The sequence below is a fragment of the Solanum stenotomum genome, chromosome 1, assembly GCF_019186545.1.
Source record: "Solanum stenotomum isolate F172 chromosome 1, ASM1918654v1, whole genome shotgun sequence".
In the NCBI taxonomy this organism is placed as follows: Eukaryota; Viridiplantae; Streptophyta; class Magnoliopsida; order Solanales; family Solanaceae; genus Solanum; species Solanum stenotomum.
Window position 1 is genome coordinate 19,802,153 of NC_064282.1, and position 22,765 is coordinate 19,824,917.

Here is a 22,765-nt window from a genome sequence, read left to right on the forward strand (position 1 = left end):
ATGATGAAAGTATGATTGATCATACTCATAAATAATACTACTTAGTAAATAATACTAAAAGGAATGGTCAAAATCTAATAAAGGCAGAAATTTGGATTGACTATCAATTCCGAAAGAACTTGATTATATCTCTTCTCCTTCATGAGTCTTATATGTTTCCACACCCCTTTGAGACCCCGAGAAACAGACATTTATTTTCTCAGGAACACATACAAGTTTTACGTAAAGGATTGTGGTAAACTCATTAACTACTTCATTTATGAATTTCATAGTAATAAAGATCCAACACAAATACAGATTTTGCAACTTCCTGTCACTCCATGAACTACATCTTGTTCGGAAAAAAATCCAGAGAAAAAGAAAGAATTTGAGCTGGCATTTTGAACATACTCAACTGCAATCAATCAAAATCAAGGATAATATCCCACATGTTGGAGCATAATTAAGTTATACTGCTTGTGTTTCAAGACAGGATGCACATTTGCTTGTAAATCAGAAAGTTAGGACCAGGACTAATCCACACAAGCTCTGGCATTGCAACAAGTTAAGATCCGATATATTATTTCTGAATACAGAAACTAAATGGCACAGTATTATTTAGTATTGTACAATCTAGCCTTTGTGCTTGCGTTTTGACATCTCAATTCAATGGGATGATGTGTAAACTATTTGGCAAGTATTGTAATAGTAATGTATCTTTCCTTAGGCTTGATTTTGATATTTCATAAAATAGAGTGATGTGCATTTATTTGGTGCAACACTAACCAATAAATGTGGTAAGTTATAATGATTGTTGGCCCTTTATAATGATCTAGTGAAAAGAGGGCAACATGCTGTAGAGTATTGCAAGATCTTCAGAAGTCAATTTTAAAGCTTTGCCATTGCATATGGAGGCAAGTTTGATCTTGGAGGCAGCTTTAGGTCTTCCCAATCTTCATCATCTATCTTGGAGAAGTAACGGTCAACATCATCATCTCTAATTAGTTCCAGTCTGGAGGGCTCCCACTGAAAACATGTGAAAAGACAAGCACAAAAATGAAACAAGCTTTCGATATTTTAGTTCAGGATTATTCATGCTCAAATGAATGTAACGCACCTTAGGATTTTTATCCTTGTCGATGAGTAAGGCTCTGCATCCCTGCAGTAAAAGTTGAGTATCAGTTTTGCAATGCAGTAAGATGGGTGGCTGAAAGATTATAGCATATTCTACCTCGAAAAAATCCTTGCTAAATTCTCCCCTCAACACATGACAAACCATTCTATACTCTCGAACAAGGCAACTACCAACACCTTGCAGCCTCCCTTCTCTTATCTGGAACAGAAAAAATGATACTAATATGAACAATCTGCAGATACTGAAGAACTCTCCAATGAAAATATAGGCCAAATCAAGGCGTTAGGACTGTGTAGAAAGAGATTTAAGATGTGGTTGTGGAGAAAGAGATCATGATGTGTTTAATTTGAAGACCTTGCAACACAGCAATACTAATCTAGTATAAAATTTCAAAATAAAAAATAAATAATCTTAATCCCAACTGTAAAATCCAAATGATCTTTCCGAGGTAGCTGTTAAGATAATAACATTGAGGCACAAGGGCTGGGAGGAGGGGTTTCTAGTAAGTTGTACAAATTAGCTAGTAGTAAAAGAAAGAATTTCTAATTCAATTGGGGAGAAGTGTGTGGTAAAAAGGGGTATCATTAACAATCTATTAGTAGAGGGAGCTCTTGACCTGATCATAACCAAACAACTGTTCCGACCAACTTCTCCAGAAGCGTAATATAAAACAAAGAATTTTTCACATTGTTCATTCTTCCTCAATTTCATTTTCATCACAAAAATTTAATACCGTGAATTGACACCTGCTAACTGTTCAAAAGTATTTTAACTTAACAAAGCAAGAAGCATGCCGGTACTCAAGGAAATAATATTAAAGTAGGTCATTTGTATCTGCATTAAAACACGGCAAAAACTAAATGGTTCCATTTTGAATTTCTTTTAGTTCTTGAAATACAGATTGCTCCTGTCTTTCGTATGAATGATCATACGCAAATAAATATTAGGAAGTTCTGTAGAAAAATAGCTGAGTTTATTTCAGATTGGAATTAAATTTTCCAGATCATGTAGCTAGGAACACGTTTCACATCTATGAGGTGCTCAGTTGAACAGAAACAATAAAGAAGTAAAACTCAATTTCTTTCTTTTACGAAGGAAATTGTAAGACTTCATAACTTTTAAGGACTCCAGGAAAACGAGCATTATTTGGTACCAAGGCAAATGAAGTGGAGTTCATAACTTGTAGTTAAAGGAGGAGTATTTGTTCTCTTAACCAGTTTTGCCCAACATATAAGATACAAAATTAATTCCCGACTCTAAAACTGGGTCTTCCAAAACATATTGCCAGCACTGATCCTAGGAACTATATATTTGTATAGGTAACAACATAATGGTATCACCAAGTAGTGTTTGACTTACTGATCTCAATGAAATTTTAAGACTCGTCGGGGATGCTTTCTTCAGAGATTGGATGGTTGAAGAGATCCAGTCATCCTTCTTGTTCAAAGCCTCATTTTCCTGTTTCATGCAATGATCACATCAAGTATTCTGATAACTTATTTTATCAACATTTTACAAAGTAATTTCACTACAGAACAAAAGAATGCATCAAATAACCATCCATCTGTTAAACTTACTAGAGAAGATATGATTTCTTCTATTGTTCTTCGAGAGAAACAGCGATCAATAATGTTCATCCTACATACATAAAATTGCAGAACTGAAACAGATGCACATAGTCTTAAACTTCGAATGGCCATATAAAAGTAGAGTGAACATAGTCTTGCAACAACAGGAAGAAAAGTAACACAAAAGCAAAATAACTAATAAGAAAGAGCACAAATGATTTCTGTTATGTACCATCAATACTATGCTCTTTAATAAGTTAAAAAAAAAATCCTCTTATAGGACCTGGAACTCTGTTTAGAAGGTAAGCTTCCAACAAATAAGCACGAAAACAAACACCATAGCAGGGATATTAAATGAACTCACTTGTGATAAGGACTTTCTGCTTTCAACTTTGGTATGTTAGAGAAGCGACTAATGATGGTAGAAATGACATCTGGATCACTCGTATTGACTTTAGCTAGTGCTTGTTCTAAAAATGGCAACCTCTGTGAACACAAAGAAGATCCGAAAGCATTCAAGTTAGATAAGAGACAGGAGGAAATAAACAATTGGATAAGTGTTACGCCACCTGACTGGAGATGTATATCAAGATGTCCAAACCGATTATCCGTGATGCCAATATTCATGTCAAATAAATACAAACTTCAGCACAAAAAGAACATCAGGAAAGGTTGTCTACCACCCAGAAATCCACAATCTAGCATATAAGGCGACCAGTGGCTAAAGGAAGATCCCACAAATTCATCTAAGAGCCATTGCACACAGGGTTGACAAATCCAGATTCGGAACACATCTGATTAGCTTGGACACTGTTTGGCAAGGTAATTTAGAAGACCCAAATAATTTTTCTCCAAATATTTTGAATACATATTTTTTGGTAACCAATCCCACTAAAGGAATTTCAATTTACATACTGTACTCTGCATGATACATTTGTGAAGCTCTAATACTTATTAGTTGAGAAAAGAAACAATGAGAGACTAATCTACAGGCACCAAGTTATTGAACCTGCTGATGCCACACACAAACTAAGTAGAACAATTTGTAGTTTACATCCTGGTCCACTGGAGGTCTAACATTGACCACAGTCCTTCAAAAACCTTTTATATCCAGACTATATTTGGACCAAAGTGGACGTCCAAATTTGAGAAACATGATCAAAATTGGCAGAAAATAGACTTCCTTTTTTGGATAGGTGGCGGAAATTAAAATTCCTAAGAGAACAAATGAAAAGACAAAGAGAATTGAGACCTATCTAACAAATGCCAGATAAGATTATCGTCACACCATATGCCTAATATCTTCCGCAGTCAGTGAACTGGCAATTCAGTTATTACATCTCTGCCAATATCAATTTTGCTATTTTATTGACCATTCAGTTTGGACATTTTAGTAACAAAAGTCCTTCTGCATTTGTTATAGAAGCAATTCAAAATGGCTAGAAAGTGCTGGATACCTCCGAGGGTACAAAATGAGTTGCTAGACCACAAGCAAGCATTTCAGCACCATCCAATCTAGCACCAGTAAGACCAGCATATTCTCCTGCCAAAGATTACAAGAAAGTAGTTGAGGGAAAAAAGACCTAGTTATTTAACTATTTGTACCTGGAAATTTCTCGATGCATCATAACAACACAGGAATTAGTCTTCCCCAACTAAAGACAACGGCAATAAAAATTAAATCACATTCTTCAAATATCCTTATAGAAGAAGATGCCTTGCATGTATTCAAAGGCTATTTTACATTTCTAATGACAAAGAATTCAGTAATGACCATGAAAACTAAGGCCTAATACTGATGGCCTAAACAAAATTCAGTAATCACTGTGAAAACCAAGGCCAACATCAAGCAAATAGCCCACAAAAGTTGTAGGGAAAAATTATTAGAGATATCTTAAAAAGCTTTGACCTAGATGTAATCATATTACGAGTGTGAGATATTTTTTGAAATGAGAAAAACTCAAGATCAAGAATGCAAACAGTGGAAATTAAATATAAAATGTAGAAAAATCTCAGAAACTTAAAGAGAAGATGCATCAAAGGGACACAATGGCTGCTGCTTTGTCACAGGGGCATGTATACCAAGCTTTTGTCCACCTTCTGAAGGAGGAGGAACCAATCTTCCTTTGTCGACTCTTTACACTTTTGGTTTTAAAGGTATTGGAAAGAAGCAGCATTAAAAGCAAAGTAGCTGGGGGTGATTATAGTTCTCAAGATAGACTCAAACTAGCCAAGCTTGAGCAACCAGGTAGTGACATAAATTCAAAGACTGACAACAAGTAATAACGCCATGCTGAAACTTGAATAAGCTTTATCTAGCAGTATTTCTTTTATTAATCTGAACATTGTTACAAGTGGATTTACCAAAGAATCCTGGAAGCCTCGAATAGAAGTAAGAGGCACCTACATCAGGAAAGAGTCCCAAAGCTGTTTCAGGCATAGCACAAACCTACAGGAAATATGAACATGAGAATATGCGGACATGAAGTTTCTGATACCAGTTTATACCTAGAAAACACCAACCAGGTTTGAAAGAGTGTAAGCATTACTGCAAAGATAAAAATAAACTCTGAATCCAATTCCATATTTACCAATTAAAACTCATGAAGAATTAGAGTCTGTAAGGTTTTCCTCTAATTTTTCTGAAACTATTCCACATGAATGTCAGGTATTGTTTCATTCCACAAGAAAGCCCCACAAAATAATATAAAGAGACACATTTCAAGCAACTGACAATTAATGTGGTAAAGGTCAAATACAAAAAGGAAAGCAAGATAGCAAGATTGAAGAACTGAATCTATCACTCAAGAAGATGCAATACCGACTTCTCGGTTGCAACTCGAAATCTCCCATGTACAGAAGCACCAAGTCCACCTCCCATGACAATTCCATTAAGGATAGAAACCTTCAAGGGGTATTCCAAATAAGATTAATGAATTCCTCAGAGAATTGTATCACAAAACTAAAATTACACATAACCTAAGATAACCTGGGGTTTACTATATGTTGCCATCAAATAGTTAAGGGTGAATTCTTCACGGAAATAATCAGCACCCAGTTTCCAGTTACCTGAAAGCATAAATAACAAGAAATAAAACAGATTGAATATGTGCAAACTTTTTCAGTGTGTCACCATTCGACACGCATATCCTAGATGCGTTTAAGAACATTCCGTAACGGCTATACATCCAGGTGCACTTCTTTCTCTGTCTGTTCTGTTACTTCTACAAATTAGCAGTGTAAGACTAAGCTATCAAAAGATAGTCAATTCAAGAAAGAAGGGGGGAAACTGTCAGTATATACTACAATATGACAAGACTTGTCGTACCATCTCGGAGAATAATCCATCATATCTCATAAATACTGTTGAGTGTTCGGCATTTAACTGGAGGACAATTATTTACTCTGTTAGGTGTTAAGAGTGTTCCGCATTTAACTGGAGGACAATTATTTACTCCGTTAGGTGTTAAGAATTATTAGTTATTGTATCCTACATAGCTTCAGGCTTCTATATAAGGAGCCACTTTGGTACATTGTTGAGCATCAGTACAGAAGAAATTCCTTCTTGTTCATAGGGTGCCAGAATCAGAGCCAAGGAGAAAAAATATAGAAGTCTAGATCATCTTGGTATCAGAAAAGTCTTTTTCCATCAAAGTTAGTGAAATGTTCACTTGGTGCCTCAATAGATGTGTTGATTACGTCATCAAATTAGTCAACTGATTCACAAGTAGCTCCATATCCACGAGACAAACACACAAGTCAACACGAAAATCAGAACCTATGTCAGACACACGTTGAGCGCCACTGCAAACAACTACTCACTAGTGTGGCAGCCCACACATCAGACTTTATCCAGTCTGTTTCATGTCAACACCATGTTATCTGCCAAGACAGATCTAGTCAATTGCTATGCTAATAATTTAGTCACGGCTATCTCATAAGTTCAATCAGCAGTATTAACATGCAACGTCACTGCACATGTCCATATCTTTCAGTTGTGGTTTCTAGAGTTGTATATGACACATTCCTAAATTCAAGGTGGCCAAGTATTTGCTATTATCTCTGTTGCACATTCCAACAACTATTACTTGTCTTACTCACTCTTTGTTTTTACACCCTCAATCCTTGATTGAAGAGCCAGTACAAAAAATCTTAACATATTACGGAAGAAAATTTTTAACTTCATGGATCCTGTTAAAAATATCATCTATAGATACTGAAGATTGTCTTTACCAAGCTATGACAAATTAAGCAGACTACCCACCTTGGCGAACATTATGAACAACAGCTGTAACGTCACCACCAGCACAGAAAGCTCTTCCATTTCCCTGGAAATATTGAAACAAGAAAAGGAGTAACATTCCCATGACTGATGTTAAGATATTTTATACTGGTACAAGGTCACTTGTAGAACTGTGCAACCTACCACCAAAACTTGTGAAAGAGAACTAAAACATAAACTCAATACAAAAAGCGAAACCAATACTTTTCCTTTCAGCTGTTCTACTAATTTAATTAAAGGTATCCAATAAGCTTCTTAAGCTGATTTTAGATCTTATTTTGCTCAAGCTCCAAATATTTACAGGCAAAACTAACTACTTAATTCTCTCTCTTGACTCTCTGATGTCAATCAGTGGTTTAAGCATGTGTGTCAAGTGAAAATTAAGGGCTAATTGGAGGTTAAAAGTCTCCCTTCTCTCTAGACTTTTTCTTTGGGGATCAGTAAAGGGTAACACTATAGATTTCCAGCACTAAGAAATATGTTGTGAGGTATTTCTCAAGATCCTTTTTCAAACAAAAACATCCATGTGACCAACTTTCAGCAATCTGGATTATTACTACCAAGTAAAATAATCCTAGCATATGGTGAAGAGAAGGTAGGTAGCTTTGCATACTAGGTTGGTCAGACATGGAAACTGTGAGATATACAGAGAGGCACTTTGTCAGCTTTATTCTCAGAGGGGCAAAATAACCTGAGCCATGAGGATGAGCTTTCTTTACTGTGTCGAAAGATGAGTCAGGGAACAGGCTGAAGTTCATTGAAACCTGCTAAGTTAGACACTTACACGGAGCGGGTCCCATTGATACCAAATATAAAACAGCATACATCACTCTTTGGCTAGCCCTCAAGTCTTATTAGTGCCCTCTAGGAGGCTTTATAGCTTTTGATTGGGTGTAGCCAGAATATCACTCTTTTTTTTAAAAAGTGCTTGAATACCATTTTCTTTAATAAGGTTAACCAGAAAATTACCTTGTTCTTTTATATACCATTATCCTCCTTCCCCCAACCCAACCTCCTCTGACAAATATGATATTTTTATTTCCATTAACTCCCGACTATATGAATCTTCCAGCACAAGTTACAATGACCCAGAACTAAGAGAAACACAACCGCAGATTGATGCATTACAAAATTCAATGAAGAAACAAAATATGAGAGTTCACAATTTGAACAGCGCAACTCAAAAATCAATGCAAACTGCCTGCCAGCAGGTATCAGTTGTTTGTAAAAAAAAATTATATGAAAAATACAAGATAACCACTGTTAAGCTATCAAGGCAAGTTCAATATCACAGAAGATCCTCCACTAGCGAGCATACCTTCAATATTATCATCTTCACATTTGAATCTCCTTCACTGGCATGGAAAAGTTCCAACAGCCGAGATATCTGTACAGATAAATAAGTTTAAGAGGACACTTATCACTTATAACACGTCTTCACACTTCAATCTATTTCATCAGGTGATCAGCAATTTACATCAATATAACACGAATGCTGCATTATTTAGAAGACTAAATGCTCACCAAGTTAATATAATCAACCTCTTCTGGATGATTGCATGAGAAGATAAAATAACACAAATCCATATCAAATTAAGTCTTTTTAGCTACCAACATAAAGGTGCGAAGCTAGGCCACCAAAAAGTTCACATTCTCCAGTATTTAACATAGTCATGACAGTACTTGATATCCAATAATTCCAAGGAAAAGGTGCAAAGCTATGCCTTTTACTATCATAAAGGCGAGGTGCAAGTTGTAAGACATAAAGCACAAGTCCTTGAACCTTTGTATTTACATACATTTTCCGTAACTAAATGCTATTTTTAGATCGCAGAAGCGGTGAAATTAACAACAATAAGAAGTAAGTACACATTAAAAAAAATAAAAGTAGGGAACAAATTTATTCTCTGTCTTGAGGAAGATCAAAAATAGCAACAATCAATTCTGTATCTAAAGAATTTGACCTTTTTTTCCTGATCCTTTTTTTTATGAGAGGTAGAGGCTGCGGAGAAGTCCTTGCAGAAGCGAACTCCTCCAGCTTCCTCAGACTCCACCAAAAAGCGACTCCAGACCGCAGGAACGACTCCGCCAACAAAGATGGCTCATTATGCATGTGCACAGATTCAGGCAGTTGAACAAAGTCACGATAAAGAACAAGTATCCACTTTCTAGAATAGATGATTTATTTGATCAGTTACAATCAGGAGATAGTAGTATATTTTCACAAAACATGTAGTATCTAATAATAAAATTTGTTATAGTCAATTTTTTTTACATCTCTACTTTGATAAACTGGAAAAGTGATCATGAAAAGAAACCAACTCAAATCTTGATTTTGTTTTCCTTACACCATTAATTAAGGTGCAAAAGGCACCATGGATGCCTAACTCCTATCTAATGTTAATGGGATGTCCAAGCTGAAGCCAAAAATTTGAGCTTTCCTTGGAAGCACCAAGGGAATTCACCATTCCTCTTAGCTTAAAGTGCACCCAACAAGCCTCATCAACGTCAACAGTAGCTAGTACTCTATATACTCCAAAGCATAAGCATAGGATTAGAACTACTCATGCATGATCAATTAAAAATCAGTTTTGCAAAGGAATTTCCAGTTCAACATAGACAACGTCAAAAACGAGTTATGAATTTCACGGACCCACATGGAGCTTTAAAAATGACTTAAAGGAAGGGGAGGAAACCAGAATATACATAAAGATGAACACATAGTTGGAATATATCTCCGGTTAACAAAAAGAGTAAGGACATTCTGAGTAGAGCATTATCATATACATATACGGTACAGTGACATACAAAATGAAATATAACAAAGAGTTCACACAAGTAAATTGATGTTCTTTTCTAAAATTTTCTATGATGGAGTGTTTGGACCAGATTGCACACACCTCGACTATTCCAAGTAAACTGATGTTCATTCTACTAGTGAACTTATAATGACTTGTGGGAATCACTTAAAACTACTTACTTGAGTTCCATAATAGTCATCCAGAAACTATGTCAGGAAAGTAACATATTAACAAAGAAACTCGGTGCAAATCACACTTTATTAAAAAACTAAGACAACAATAACTACAATAGCATTACGCTCAACCACAAATTAGTTCGGATTGGATTTAATGAAAAGACAATCATTAAAAGTAGATAAACAATAATCAACAACTCCAAATAATTTTTGAAAAGAAACACAAACAATAGACAATAAGATATTTGAGAACAGTGATACATGTTATGCGTCTCTATAAACGAGTCCATACAATATATAACACTTATTACAGGAATCCTTCCCTTAATCTACTATGGATAGTTACATTACAAAATTCAAGTAGATAACAATATGCAAAGGAAGAAAATAATGAAAGTCATCCAAAATTTGGGCTTTATTAGGACAAGAAGAAAAATGAAAAAATATATTAGTAATATGATAAGTTGTCATACCATTGGAAAAGAAAGTGCATTCAACTGCTTAGGCCTATTTAATATGATTGTTCTAACACTAGCTCTCTCCTCCACCAAAACCTGAAAAACAAAAAATACTCATGAAGAAACAGCGAGCACACTAAAATAACTTAGTTCCTGCGAACAGGTTGCAATTTGGAGAGGGAAAAGGAAAGAATAGATTTGGCAAAATGAAAATCATCAAATAAATTGATTAGTATAACAAGTGGAAGAGTATAAGTTGAGTGATGAGAGAAGAATAGGAGTGTACCTGATCGGTTCCGCCATTGTTAGAAGAGCTTTGAGCCATGGTGGTTTTCAGCTTTTTGGGAATTTGAACACTGACTAGCAAATTTATTGCTGCGGCAACGGGGCTAATTTCGTCCTTCTATTATGGTAGTAATATATATGAGCCCGTTTGGATTGACTCGGATCCAGCTCCTTCTTTTCATTTTCTCCAAATTATTGTTTTGATTAATGACAAAGATTTAATTGACAAAGTAAATCACTAATCATAATTTATAAATCAATAATCTTAAAAATATATTATCTTATTCATAATGCTAAAGATTTTTATAATTCAATAATCTTAGAAATATATTATTTTATTCATAAATATATATGTATATAAAATCTCTTCCTACTTTATTTTTCCCTAGGATCTATCTTTTTATTTTTTTTCCTAAATTAAACTTTTTATTGCATTCTTTAGAATTTTTCTCTTTTAATATTTACAGCATTTTAAATACATTTTACATATAGAAGTCTGATTAACGAAGCTCCTGCTCATGGTTCATTTGAGCTATTATTCTAATTATTTATTTTTATATGATCATGTTTTATCTCTTTTATGTAATTTTTAACAAAGGAAAAGTTTTACAGAAAAACAATATTAATTTAGTAATGATTAATAATTTATAACTAATTCATCAATATCTTGACATTTCTATTCTTTAAAAAAAAATCGATAATTAATACAATAAGTCATTTGGTAGAGTATATTAGTAATACTTACATTAGTAATACTTGTATTAGTTATGCTTGCATTAGTTATACATAGAATATTTTTTATGCGTTGTTTGGTTTGGTGTATTAAAAAAAGTAAGTACTGTATAAAAATGTTTATTTACAAAAGCATCCTCCACAATTATGGTGGAAAATATGTAAACGTGGTTTTGAGGGGTAATTGAGTCTTTAATCATGCTAATGCATGTATTAAATCCTTTGCATTACTAATACCTAGAAATTCATGGTATTAGTAATACACTCCTCAATACACAATACATGACATAAAAAAATGTACCAAACAAGGTATTACTAATACACAAATCTGTGGACGACCTAAACCTTGAACAATTGCGATGGAGACTTAGTAGCAGCCATGTCTACGCACATCTCTCCCCGGCCTTTGGTTGTGGGAGAGACAAACCCTAATCCTAATCAACAAACATCCTTTGCTACTCGATTAACCACAAATCAAGATGTCAAAAATTTGACAAAAAACCAGTTGAAACAGATTCAATATGTACATGGAGAGCCTACGATTCAATTCACAAAGGGAGAACGACAGGTTTTCGCACAGGAAGAAGGATTACATCAAGCTGTAATTATTAAGTTCTCATCCGATACACTAGAAGTGAAGGATTTGCGAACAGTTTTACCTAAACACTTGGGCATCAAAGGAAACTGTTTAGTTGGTTTACTTGCTCGTAGACATATTCTGCTAAGGATAGACCATGATGAAGATTTTTGTGGTTGCTCTATCAAAATCGGTAATATTTTTACCTTTCCGTGGAGAGCAATATCTTTATAGGGTATTTCCTTGGACAATAGATTTCAATTCTAGAGAAGAAACTTCAGCTGCGGTGTGGATTTCGTTGCCTCGATTATCACCAGATTTATTTGCCAAGAGATCCTTATTGTCAATGGCATCAGCAGTTAGAAAGCCAATAGTTATTGACAAGGCAACACAAGACAAGACAAGGCCTTAGCACTGCTAAGGTGAAAGTGATACTCGATCTTATGGACAAGCTGCTTAAGATGATGCATCTCCAGTATTTGGACGAGCAAACCGGTAAAATTCAAGAGGCTTTTCAGGAGTTTGTTTATGATAATTTACCTTTATATTGTCGATTGTCGATTGATTTTAAAAAAGAATCAAGATAAAAATCACAAAGATAATGGAATGGTTGGAGATGAACAATTCAATGGTGAAAAATTTCAAGGTGATTTCAGACTAATTTTAAATGAGAAGAGGGGACTAGCAAACATAGATCAAAGGATTGATGATTATACTCGAGTTGCAGATGCAAATAATAATAAAATAGCAATTGTGAAAGCCATTAAAAATAATGGAGATCGAGTAGTTGATACTTGTGTTCAAGATGATACTTTGGTTTTGAGTGCAAAGGATGATGTTACTAGTGATTCGATGGTTCCCGTGATTAATTTGGAGTCTGATATAGCTTCGAATCCTAAACTACCTACTGCTGGTGTTTTATCTAGGGAAAATCCTAGTTTGACTACGATTCAAGATTCTTGCCAGGCTAATAAGGTGCAACAATGTGAAGAGAATTTGGATTAAATTTTTGAATCTGGTGGTACATACGATCATGACTTCACTTTGAAGGACAATGATAAGAAAGGCTGGATTGAAGTACCAAGAAAAACATTTTCTCCAGCCAAACTACAACAACTAGATTGCACTAACCCACCACGCAAGGAGCAAACGATTAATTGTGAAAATAAAGTGTCAAGGAAGATTGTGTGCTCTAACACCTTTGATGCCCTAATGACCAATTCTGATCAAGAGCTCCATGCTTTGTCCAGTCCAATTCTTCAAGTTTCTAATCCAGAAATTACTTTGAATAAAGAAAATCCAATGATCATACCACATTCCAAAAGGAATGATAAGAGTTTGGTGAAGGAAACGAGTGATTCTAGATGGGCAGTTTTAGTTGAGGAAGAGGAGCATGCACCTACTAGGAGTAAGTTAAGTCCTTAAGCACCCATATTTGTGCCTTCAAGTAAGGCAAATCCATCTATGGCAGTGACAATTGATAACTCCAAAAAGATCTTGACCATTAACACCAAGGTATTGGAAATAAGTCATAAGCCAGAAGCTGAAGTTTCAAGATGTAGTCCAACTACAACTTATGATAGTGACTTGAGCAGTGAAATGTTTGACGAAGATGATGAAGATGATATGTTAGACATATTATTTGATAAGGTAGCCAAGGATAGAGATCTCTCGCCTAGGCAACAAAGAAGTGGAAGCAACAAAAACAAAAAGAAGACATTATGAAAGGCAACATAGTTGGGATGGTAAGGTGACTGAGGAATTTATTCCAAGGCACCTACCAATGCGACTAGCAAAGCAAAATCATATGACAATTTCAACAACAACACGATCCAAAAAGAAGTGATGAACTATCAAGTTTTGTTAGACATATTTGATGAAGAAGACAATAGGGAAATACTTCAGGTTACTTTACACGGGCAATCCATCTCTTTTAATTCTTACACATAAAATAAAGTTTGAGGTTGATAACCTAGCTTTATTCTTAGATTTTATATTTTTGCATTATTTAAGCATCCTTATTTGTAGTATCATCACAGAGTGTATTATAAACTCTATGATGATCATAAAATATCTAGTTTTCTCTAACTCTTATTTTCTTCATGCTTGTTAATTAGGAGAGGTTTGTTAAGGTCTAGCCCCCCTTGCTTGTACTCTTCTCTTTGAGATTTCTTTTCATTTTATTAATAAAACTAGCCCTAGGCACACCTTGCCTAGCGGACTTTCTTAAAAAAAAAAAAAAAAAAAAAAAAAACTAATACACAAAACTAATGCAAACATTATTTTTGTTAATACACTCTATCAAACGACCCCAAATCTCTCATAATCAAATGATAGATAAACATGCCTAATTGAAAGTCTTAAATGGCTCTATATCATTTTATAACTATTTTACCAATTGAATTAAAAAAAAAAAATCTTTAAACAAAGGGGCAAATGAAATCAGAGATTCCATTTTATCATCAGCAGCTCAAACTTCACTAGTTTAGGTGGCAGTTTCTTCTCAAAACTCAACGCCCAACAAAAAGTGTTAGTCTGCTGGTAAGTGATCTGAAAAATTGCAGAAAATGGGATCAGTGTTTGATGAAAAAGATTTCTTGGCATGCTGTGGGAGCACCAAATTCGCGAAGGAGATGGTAGCAGCTGGCCCCTTTTCTACTCACCAAGATGCCATCCATGCTGCCAGAAATATCTGGTTCAACAAGGTTATATATATATATATATACCAATTTCACCAGTGCCCAAATTTCGTTTCTTTGTTTTTACCCTTCAATTTTACAGATGTTAATTAATTGATCCTTGTCAGGTTGATGTAAATGGATGGCTTGAAGCTTTTGCTGCTCATCCACAGATTGGTCAAGCCCCTTCTCGGGATCACAAAAGCCCTACTTTTGCCCAGTACAATTCTCTCTCTGCCTATAAGTTTTTTTAACCTTTTTTGTTGATGTTCCTGAATATTGTGTGGAAGTTTTATGTTTTTCTTCTTCTGCTAGTTGATTTTGGACAATGAATTGCTTATGCCCAGTATTTATTTTTAAGTTTTTTCTTTTAACAGTTTGATTAAATTTGCTACTTGCTAGGCAAGAAGGTAAATTGTGGTCATGATCTTTGCTAAAGTTGGTGTTTTTTTATTTTGGTTTTTAAAGTTCAAATGTTGGCTTGTTGGTGTTAGGTATGAAAAGACAAATCTCATAGTTGTTAATGCATACCATTGTAGTATAGAGACATTCAAAGTATCTAAGATATAGGTAAGAAATTCAAGAATTCTGAATACGGACTTCAGTATTTTTAAAGTTGTGCTAGGTACACCTAGAATTTAAAATCTTAAAATTACATGGTGTTGCATGGATTATCACAAGAAAATTGAATAAATAATGTTAAGTGTGGCTTCTTTTTGGCAATCTTCAAGTTCTCTTATATATGTGCTATTTGAATTTTTTGTTAGATGTGATAGTTTTTTTTATCTTGTCTATTCTTGTATAGCCGCATATCCATTTTAAGATTTGTATCTCTGCGACTCTGTGCTGTATGTTTGCATTAGAGGCCCAACGTTCACAACCAGAAAGATTGGTAGATTTATGAGCTTTGAGAGAACTTTTTTGTGCTGTTGTTCTATTATGTGGCTTCCCCATCTCCACCCTCTCGCCCTCTCGCCCTCAGACCTACTATGTTTACGTATCTTCTCTTAGTTATATGCTAATGCTTTGTCAGACCGGAAGGTAAACTTTAATGTCTCCTCTCGCAGGTGGAGCAAGGGAGAGCAGTCAACAGCTCTGTCCACTGCTACTGAGTTGACGTTACAGGTATTTTGACCTAAAGATATATGCATTTCAGAAATCTATGAATCAAATGCAAAACAGTATTTTGGCCCTTTTTGTTTGTTGATTGGGCCAATAGATTAAATTGTTTGTACAACTAGGCCGACTTTTTACTTTGTGCATTCAACGTTGAGAGTTTGCTTGATAATGGATCTTGCAGGAACTGCTTGAGTGGAATGCTCGCTACAGGGAGAAGTTTGGATTTGTCTTCTTGATATGTGCTTCAGGGAGAAGTACCCCTGAGATACTTGCAGAGTTGAAGGTAAAGTCTTTCTGTTTGAACGTAGAACGATCGATTATTTTTTTAGTAACCTCAGTTATAATTGGACATGTTATAATCTTATATTTCGAAAGCACATGCTTTTAGCTTTAGGGAACGTATCATTTGAGTTCCGAAAATTCCGTTGGAGTATGTAGAGGATTCCTTCACCGTTAAAGAGGTGGAATTTCTGTTCCAGTCCCCCTGATGTCCAGAGTCAAGACAGTCTTTAATTTTGAACTGTATCTTGTGAACCTTCTCTCTTAAGTCTGATATCTTGCATCCTTTCAACAATTTTTAGAAACCACCAAAGTCTGATCCCGTGTTGGCTCACAGTGCATTGAGATATAGAAAAAGACTACAATTAATGTGAGAATGCCAAATCTGTTATAAAGGGGTGATCTTTGGAAGTCAGTTGTGAGCTGTAGGAAAAGATAGTAGCAAATCTGGATAAATTTCTGCATCTTATTCTAGTAGGCTGAACTTATAAAGGTTATGCGTGTGAATGTGCACCGACACTTTTAGCATTAACTTAAAAACCCCTTTTCTGCTGCTCTCTTGGCTGCATAAACTTTTACCATGTGATAAACGTGTCTCGTGTGAAGCTCCACCTAGCCTGTCCATTGAAATGGGAATTGCTCCTCATATCTCTGTTTGTTAGGATACTCTGACAGGAATCTTATGACTCTTCAGTTTTTGAGCAGACTATGGGTCCATTCGTGATCTTTTTGATAATATGCGTGAACAAATAATAACTATAGTCCAACCATTTCCTGAATTTCATTGTCGGATTTGTATTCATTGGAAGAAGCTACTACATTGTCCATTACCCCCAATGAATGAATGTTATTTTTCCATGAGGACATCTTTTGCCCCTCGCTCTACCTAACCGGGTAAGAGCTACATCCTCTGATGGCCATCAATCACTGTTCTTCACATTTTTATAGATCAGGAAGTAGCTCACATAGCCTGCTTTCCAAACAACAGACTATTTGTATTTACTTTATCTACTGGGACAGTGATGAAATAAACTTCTTTTCTGTTTTGTCACTTAAAGATTGACCCGCATGCCGTTTCAACTTTACCTCTTGTAGATACGATACCAGAACAGACCAATAATTGAGTTTGAGATTGGAGCCCAGGAGCAAATGAAAATAACTGAATTACGCCTTTCCAAGCTCTTCTCAGACAAAGCAGATACTGCTCCGGCAGTTAAACCCTTGTCTACAACTAATACTGCAACAAAAGCAGAAGGTGATTCCATCTTTTTATTTATCTTGAACATTTATTAGCTTTGGTTGCTTTTCTGTATTTATGTAATTCATTGTTTTAATCTCAAAATTTGAAAAGTTGCTCCTCATTCTCCACTATACTGATTTTGCTTTACAGTAGTTGTGTAAAAATCCTTTCAAGGTTTTCTAAATGAAGTATACGGTGATCCTAACTATTTCTAAAACTCAACAAATATTTGATACATCTGAAATTATAAGCTCTATCTGCAGTTCAGTACCATATCTTATATTTTCCATTGAACCTTAAATTGTAGAAGATCGTGTGAACATTATTGGAGCACATTTGACTGCTGCTACTGGAGCTGCTGGGGCAAAACCAGCTCATATTCCAATTAGAACTCGCCCGCCCATCACAACCCATGTTCTGGACACTAGCCGTGGATGTCCAGTGAATGCCATTGAAGTACGACTGGAGATGTGGAAAGACAACCAAGCAAGACCACAATTTGGCGAAACTTATATTAATGGCTGGATTTTACTAGGGTCTTCAGCAACGGACAAAGATGGCCGAAGTGGTCAGTTGATGAATATGGTTGAAGCTTTGGTCCCAGGTATATACCGGATAAGTTTCAACACCGGTAAGTATAATCCCGATGGATTTTTCCCCTATGTCTCTATTGTGTTTGAGATCAAAGAATCCCAGAAATGGGATCATTTTCATGTTCCTCTGCTGCTTTCACCATTCTCACTCTCGACCTATCGAGGTAGCTAGATTGGTCAAGTGGCTGGTGAGAGTTGAATATTTTCACAAGGAATAATACTGTACTATATTTGGTGGAATGAATCACTTACCCTTTTGCTTTGTCTTGAAATTCTATTTCTTCCATCAGTTTGTATTTCAAGAGTAAGCTTGACATAGTCACTTGCAAATACTAAGATTTCAAATCTTCCAAAAGGCTTTAAAGCTAACAAACAAAATTTAACCAAAGTATAACAGTGGGTAATTTTAACATGTAGTCAAAGGTACAAGAGTATATTTGGACCTTTACTAGAAATATTTAGACATGTAGAATCCACCATGTCATTGTTCTTGGTTCCTAGAAATTCAACACAAGATAACAAGTTATAAATGCATTGTATACTTGAGCTGCTTCTGTGGGCTTGTTTCCTGATTTTAAACTCTTTAAGCCAGGTTTACATAATTTGTTGTTACTCCAATAAAAATAGAAACAAGTATTGAAAATCTTGAACTTGGCGCAAATTGTTAGTTTTTGAACTATTGATAATCTTAAAAACACTCCTCTACTTGACTTATTAAACGTAGATATACCCTCATCTGCCATATGACATAGCAAGTGGTCTCAAACTCTTGTAGCAGCATGAGACTCTAAATAAAATTTTGAGAGAAGTTTCGTAAACACTCCTAAACTTGGCAAGAATTTAGGGGTGTATTTGACTCATGTTGCCAAATCAAGGGTGTATTTAAGTTAAGCTATTCAAGTAAATAGTGTTTTTAAGGCTGTCAATAGTTTGCGAATGAAATTAATAATTTACACCAAATTTAGAGGTGTTTTCAATACTTCTCTAGTAAAAACATAAAGTAAAGTTTGCCGAAAGAAATTATAATATTGTTCTTCTTTTCCACTCTATTTATGGTTCTTTTCTTCTTCTTTTCCAATTTTAAAACTCCTTGCGCCTAATTTCCATAAACCTAGAGGCAACCATATGAATACGTAACATTAACATGTATTTTTTTCTACTTCATATATGGTTCCTTTTTCTTTTTATCCTTCCCCTCGTTTCGTTTTGCTCTCTGAAGTCATTTTCAATAAATTTTAGGGCAAACATATGAAAAATAAGGAAAATTACATTTTTTTCTTTCAGAACCCAAAAAAGGAGAATGTTTCATTAATAAGTAAATTTAGTAAATAAATCCTCCCTACTTCCCCCTACCTTTTTTTTCCCAACATTCTTTCCAAGAATAAGAGATACATAACACCTATAAATAAAGGTATACGTACCTTCGACCCTTCCATTGCACCATTTACACAACATATATTTTCTCTTCTTAGTACAAATTTGATATGTCGAATCCTGGAAATAATATTACTAATATTACTTACGAAGGTGAAAATCATCAAGCTTCGGGTGCTAATAATTGGCTTGGCCCCTTAATTCCATACCTTAAAGGGATTACTATTGCTTTTGTCATATTTTTAGTGGGTTTTCTTATTGTTACTTGGATCCACGAGGACCGCAAAAAGAAAAATTCTGAAGCAAATAATAATAATAATAATAATAATAATAATAATAATAATAATAATACTAATGAGTCCGATGACAAATCGCAAGCCTAAAGAAAGAAGATGCATGCATGCACAACTCGACTACAACAATTGCTCCTTAGTCTCAAATAAGTTCGAGTTTGCTATCTATTTTTTCTTAATTTATTAGTTAGATGATCTTTTAATTTTTTATATTTGTTTCTTATAGTAAGTTTTTTGGAGAGAGTGGTAGAAATTACTTTTAGCTAGAGTTTGCTTACTTTTCAAGTTTATTTTTGGATTTTAATGAATTTATGATTTATTACCCTTGTTTGGTATAATTTGCACGATTAATCCTTCTGTTTTACATACATAATATGTTGTTGGAACAACGGTTGAAGAGTGTCTTTAAATTTATATTTTTTCAATCCTATTGGTCAAACTACTATGAATTAGGAGTTATTTCTCGCATGATCATTCAATTATTAATAATTATTTTAGAAAGTCATTTTTTTATGGAAAATAATTAAAATAAAGAAGAAAGATAACTCTCCGAAACTCGGCATCACTTTTTGAAAGCATGCTAAACACAAAATTCTAATTTGATAAAAGTATTTTTTCCCTTTTTTTAATTAATTAGTTAAATACAAACAAACTACTTTCCAAAATATAATTTTAAAAAGGATGTTAACTATAAAAAAAGACCACTTTATAAAAATAATAGTAGATTTCAAAAGCTCAGCCAAAGACAAAGACCCGTTCAAATAGAGGCAAAAACTCAAACAAATTTGGATTATTATATAAAGATTGTTGGGTGATTGACACTTGACACTTGTTGTGGTTTGTCACCATTTGTATTGAGAAAAACAAGATCTTTTTTTAACGGATTAGGAAGAATAGTTTGTGATCATTGTCTAATTATTATAGTTACAAAAAACCTATAAATATTTTTAGTCCAAAATCAAAATTCAAAACTCTTAAAGTGTATATATTTTTATATAATTAATAAGTCTTTTGTGAAGTATTTTAGAAGACAAAAATGCAGGCTATCAAGGACAAGTTTAATGATATGAGCGCCATGCGCAAGGCCAAAGGTGAAGCTAAAGAGGAGGAAAAAGTAAGAATTATATTATACAAAAAATTTAAGGTTAAAAAAATTAAACAGTTACAGGTAGCACAACATTGTGTTTTTGGTCATATTTTTGGAAAGCCAAAAAAAAAAGTAGTTTTTCCAAGGAAATACTTTAGAAACCTTGATCAATTAAAAATTATTATTATTATTATAATATTAGTAAAAGTATTATTGAAACTAGCTGGATGCAATTTTGATAATCAAGATACGATAAGGCTAATCCTTTTTTCCCTCCATTTCGTCAAGCTGCACATCTAGATGAGAGACATGTGTCTTATTTAAATTTTTAAGGTCAAGATTATACTTCATTAACAAATATTATAACCATAGTTAATTCAACCAATTTTAGAAAACAACTTCCTAAATTGCTAAGAACAAGATATTTTCTATAAATTTGACATTCATTGATTTCATTTTATATTTTTTATTTAAAATATTAGAATTTTCTTTTATTCCCAACAAACAAATTTTAAAACATACTTCTTTTTTTCCCTTCAAACACAGTATGTAGCCACACTTTCTCCTCTTACTAAAGTGTGGTAATTTTGATGTTTCACATTTGTAGTTCTAATAATTTCTCGTCTTTTTTTTTTTTTTTAATTTCCCCTTTTTTTTTTTTTTAAAGTTTTTGTCTACATTGATAATTATTCACATCTTTTATTTCGTTTTTATAACATATAAAATATTTCAAGAACATATTTTATTATCACAAAAAATTGTTTAATTGATTCTCATTTTAAATATCGTACAATTTAATGTTTAAGTAAAAAATTTAAAATGAAATCAATGAATATCAAAATTTATAGAAAATATCTTGTCCTTACCACATTTAGGGGGTAGTTTTTCAAAATTGTTGACTTAACTATGGTTATAATATTTGTTAATATAGTATAATCTTGACCTTAAAAATTTAAATAAAACACATGTCTCTCATCTAGATGTGCACTTGACGAAATGGAGGGGAGCCAAATCCTAATTTTTGTATCGGCTAATTTCTTATTTTGTTAGATATAGTTCAAAGGCTAATAAGTTAGTTAGGGGATATATGTACACATTGAGCCATATAATTTGTCAGCCGCGGAGCCAAATTTTCACGGTTCAAAATATGAAAAAGTAATACATAAAGAAGTTAAAGGGAGTTCAATCTCTACCTATATTGCTTGGACTATCTAAAAAATATCATAGGATTAATTGTGTCTGAGCAATATAGACATCCATTATATATACACAAAAAAAAATAATTAATCATATATAAACAATGTAATTTTTCATGAAAGATGCCCTCATTCGGCCCTACCTCCTACTCATCTTGATCGAGTAGTTTTTTTGGCAAAAAATAAATAAATTATTAGTCAAACACAACATGCTATTTTTCAAAAAAAAAAAAAATTGACAAAAAAGAAGATTATAGAAATTTTCCCAAACTATCAATTAGTAAAAAATAATTTGTAGCCAGGATTTGAAAAAATCACACATTCAACTATACACACTATAGTAGACTAAACTACTGATAAATTAACAAATTAAATTCTTCAATACTGTCAGTATGTATAACTTATATCGAAAATGATATATAGGCTGAGAAGGAGTTGGCAAAGGTAAGAGTAGAAGTAGCACATGAAGTAAGATTGGCAAGAGAGGCAGAAGCAGCCATGGATTTACATGTCAACAAAGCAGCTCAGAAGATTGCAAATGAAGAGGAAAAGTATGTTCATGATCAACCTGCAGGAGGAACCCTGGACCCTTATGCTTCTAGCTTCACCAACACTCACCTCAATAATGCTGGAACAGCACCAACTAACCATCTACTTTAAATTTTTTTTTTTACGGCGAAGCCAGGAATTTCACTAGGGAATTCAAAATATAAATAAATAAAACAAACATAAGAATAAATTAAGAAAAATTAACATTTAATATATATACTGATGAAGGAGATTCGGATAAATCCCTTGTGATGATTGCGTAGCTCAGCACATGTTTTTGTACTAGGTAGTTTGATGCCTCTAGTGAAGCAACTTTTGATGTTCTCCAATATTCTAAATAAAGTAATAAAAAGAATGAGTTTTT

The 22,765-nt window shown here is 33.9% G+C and overlaps 3 protein-coding genes across 4 annotated transcripts; 2 read left to right on the top strand and 1 right to left on the bottom strand.

Moving 5' to 3' along the window:
- Nucleotides 1–566: 566 nt before the first annotated feature.
- LOC125841572 (3-hydroxyisobutyryl-CoA hydrolase 1-like) lies at nt 567–10,802 on the bottom strand. Its single transcript, XM_049520728.1, has 14 exons — nt 10,686–10,802; nt 10,415–10,495; nt 8,283–8,351; nt 6,947–7,010; nt 5,672–5,751; nt 5,504–5,587; nt 5,047–5,131; nt 4,140–4,225; nt 3,047–3,168; nt 2,692–2,752; nt 2,474–2,572; nt 1,211–1,312; nt 1,097–1,138; nt 567–1,005 (listed from the first exon to the last, which is right to left on the bottom strand). Exons 1-14 carry the CDS (start codon nt 10,722–10,724, stop codon nt 868–870), a joined length of 1,152 nt encoding a protein of 383 aa, XP_049376685.1. The 5' UTR covers nt 10,725–10,802; the 3' UTR covers nt 567–867.
- Nucleotides 10,803–14,416: 3,614 nt separating this feature from the next.
- Nucleotides 14,417–18,164, top strand: LOC125847733 (uric acid degradation bifunctional protein TTL). 2 transcript variants are annotated; one of them, XM_049527415.1, is made up of 6 exons: nt 14,417–14,698; nt 14,800–14,891; nt 15,739–15,796; nt 15,972–16,073; nt 17,165–17,324; nt 17,617–18,164. In XM_049527415.1, exons 1-6 carry the CDS (start codon nt 14,561–14,563, stop codon nt 18,072–18,074), a joined length of 1,008 nt encoding a protein of 335 aa, XP_049383372.1. In that variant the 5' UTR covers nt 14,417–14,560; the 3' UTR covers nt 18,075–18,164. The 2 variants fall into 2 exon arrangements, with proteins under 2 accessions (XP_049383372.1, XP_049383379.1); XM_049527422.1 differs by having other exon boundaries at nt 17,620–18,164.
- Nucleotides 18,165–20,543: 2,379 nt separating this feature from the next.
- On the top strand, nt 20,544–22,705 carry LOC125848956 (late embryogenesis abundant protein 6-like). Its single transcript, XM_049528929.1, has 2 exons — nt 20,544–20,683; nt 22,276–22,705. Exons 1-2 carry the CDS (start codon nt 20,606–20,608, stop codon nt 22,510–22,512), a joined length of 315 nt encoding a protein of 104 aa, XP_049384886.1. The 5' UTR covers nt 20,544–20,605; the 3' UTR covers nt 22,513–22,705.
- The last annotated feature ends 60 nt before the right edge of the window (nt 22,706–22,765 follow it).